Source organism: Nestor notabilis, unplaced genomic scaffold, assembly GCF_000696875.1.
Source record: "Nestor notabilis isolate BGI_N333 unplaced genomic scaffold, ASM69687v1 scaffold19889, whole genome shotgun sequence".
Taxonomy (NCBI): Eukaryota; Metazoa; Chordata; class Aves; order Psittaciformes; family Psittacidae; genus Nestor; species Nestor notabilis.
The window spans coordinates 2,084-4,554 of record NW_009945644.1 but is presented as its reverse complement, the minus strand read 5'-3'; the positions used below and the strand labels follow the sequence as shown (position 1 = coordinate 4,554).

The 2,471-nt window shown below is 55.0% G+C and overlaps 1 protein-coding gene across 1 annotated transcript in view; it reads left to right on the top strand.

The window, feature by feature from the left end:
• The window catches only part of LOC104412289 (1-phosphatidylinositol 4,5-bisphosphate phosphodiesterase gamma-1-like), a gene marked incomplete at its 5' end in the record, with an annotated part of 19,631 nt that overhangs the window by 16,906 nt on the left and 254 nt on the right, over positions 1 to 2,471 (top strand). Inside the window, 5 exon segments of the mRNA XM_010022956.1 lie at positions 377 to 525; positions 1,045 to 1,159; positions 1,391 to 1,552; positions 2,190 to 2,278; positions 2,390 to 2,471. Of these exon segments, the coding sequence (XP_010021258.1) occupies positions 377 to 525; positions 1,045 to 1,159; positions 1,391 to 1,552; positions 2,190 to 2,278; positions 2,390 to 2,471 (597 nt within the window).

Below are 2,471 nucleotides of genomic sequence, written 5' to 3'. Positions count from 1 at the left end.
CTGATCCTGGGGCCCCGAGACCTGCACCCAGTGCTTCAGGGGAGAGTCTCCCCAGAGCAGAGCAGAGGGGCAGGATCCCCTCCCTCACCCTGCAGCCCAGTATACAGTTGGCTTTAAATCCCTACAGCCCAGTATGTGGTTGGCTTTCATCCCTGCAGGTCACCCCAAAATCTCCACCCCCAATGGCTCTGCCCTGGGTCCTGTTGTGCAGGTGGTTTGTCCTCATGCTGATGGGGACACGTCCATGTAATTCTTGGGTGCTTTATGCATCTCTTCTCCAGTCAGGGCTGGGGGCTCTTAGCAGTGGGTTCGCCAGGGCAGGACCTTCTGCCCAAGGAGCCCCAGGCTCAGTTCTGCTCTGTCCCCTTGGCCACAGACAAGCCGATGCAGCTGAACCAGGCGCTCTTCATGCTCAGTGGTCGCAGTGGCTATGTTCTGCAGCCCGACATCATGAGGGATGAGACTTTTGACCCCTTTGACAAGAACAGCCTGAAGATCGTGGAGCCCATCACGGTGCAGCTGCAGGTGAGTGGGTGAGGACACTTGTGGTCACCATTGAGATGGGGACTCACTTATTCCTCATTTTTGGGTCAACTGGGGGTGGTTTTCACATGTTTCAGTCACATTTTTCCTCCGTGGAGTTTGTCACCCCATGATCTCTTGGGTTTCTTAGTAATTCTCCTCATTCAGCATCATCTTTCCCATGATACAACCCCAAAATTGCAGAGCTGAGCCTAACCTGAGCAAAAGTGTGGTGGGTCAAGTAGATAAAACAAGCCCAGAAGCACCTTATTCAGCCCTTGGGTAATTTTGGGTTGGTTTGTAGGCACCTGAGTCTTGACCATGGCATGAATCCAGCAGAAGTTTCTTGGGTAATTTCATGGACACACCTAAACTCCAACCTCAATCACAAATAAGTTGTAGTGTGGCCAACTATGGCCACGAAGCTCTTGGCAAGCCCAAACCTACTAAGCCATGGGGCTGGCTTGAGGAGCCCTTCCTCACCCAGCATGGCTGGATCTCATCCTCCTCTTCCTCCCACAGATCCTTGGTGCCCGGCACCTTCCCAAGAACGGGAGGAGCATTGTGTGTCCCTTCGTGGAGGTGGAGGTCTGCGGCTCCGAGTACGACAACAGCAAGAACAAGACGGATGTTGTAGGTGAGGGTCCATGTGGGTGATGTTCCCACCCAGCCCCAGCGCCCCAGGATGCTGGGACAACCCCAACCATGGTCACTGGGGTCCTCTTGGACATCACCTTGTGGGTGATGGTGTGGTTTCATGGAGGAGTGAAGAGGACAGGCGACTCCCACTACAGTGCTGGTGCCGTGCTGGTGATGTCCATGGGTCTGGTCCCATTCTGACCATCCCCACTGTCTCCTCACCCTCCAGCTGACAATGGCTTCAACCCCGTCTGGCTCTTCAAGCAGTTTGTCTTCGACATCAACAACCCCGAGTTCGCCTTCCTCCGCTTCGTGGTGTATGAGGAGGACATGTTCAGTGACCCCAACTTCTTGGCACAAGCCACCTTCCCCGTCAAGGGCCTCAAAACAGGTATGGTTCTTCCATCCACACCACCACCACCATCATCATCGTCATTTGATAGGACAAGGGTGATGGGTTCAAACTGAACCAGGGGAAGTTCAGGTTGGAGATAAAGAAGAAGCTCTTCCCTGTGAGGGTGCTGAGGCGCTGGCACAGGGTGCCCAGAGAAGCTGTGGCTGCCCCATCCCTGGCAGTGTTCAAGGCCAGGTTGGACAGAGCCTTGGGTGGCATGGTCTAGTGTGAGGTGTCCCTGCCCGTGGCAGGGGTTGGAATTGGGTGATCTTAAGGTCCTTTCCAGCCCAAACCATTCCATGATTCTATGATCATCATAGACTCATAGAATCATAGAATATGTAGGGTTGGAAGGAACCTTCGAAGGTCACCTATTCCAACCTCCCTGCAATCATCATCTCCTCAGGGCTCTGGCCATGGTGAGGTATTGGAACGGGCTTCCCAGGAAAGTGGTGGATTCACCATCCCTGGAAGTGCTCACGCACCGTGTAGACGAGGCCCTCAGTGATATGCTTTAGTGGTGGCCTTGGCGGTGCTGGGCAATGGTTGGACTGGATGATCTTAAAGGTCTTTTCGAACCCAGTTGATGCTATGATTCTATGGTGCTGAGCTCGTGTCACTGTGCTGTGCCCAGGTTACAGGTCAGTGCCATTGAAGAACAGCTACACCGAGGACCTGGAGCTCGCTGCCCTCCTCATCCACATCGAGATCATCAACGCCAAGGCAAGTGGCCCGGGCAGCTTGGGGAACCCCCTGCCTCAGTTTCCCCATCTGGAACAGGGGGAAGCAGCACCCTGGGGTGCCCACCAGCCTCATACCCTTGTGCTGGAGCAGGAGGAAGACGAGGAGAACCTCTACTCGTCCATCCAGCAGCTCCGGGACCGCGCCAGCGAGCTCTCCAGCCAGGTCTCCAGCT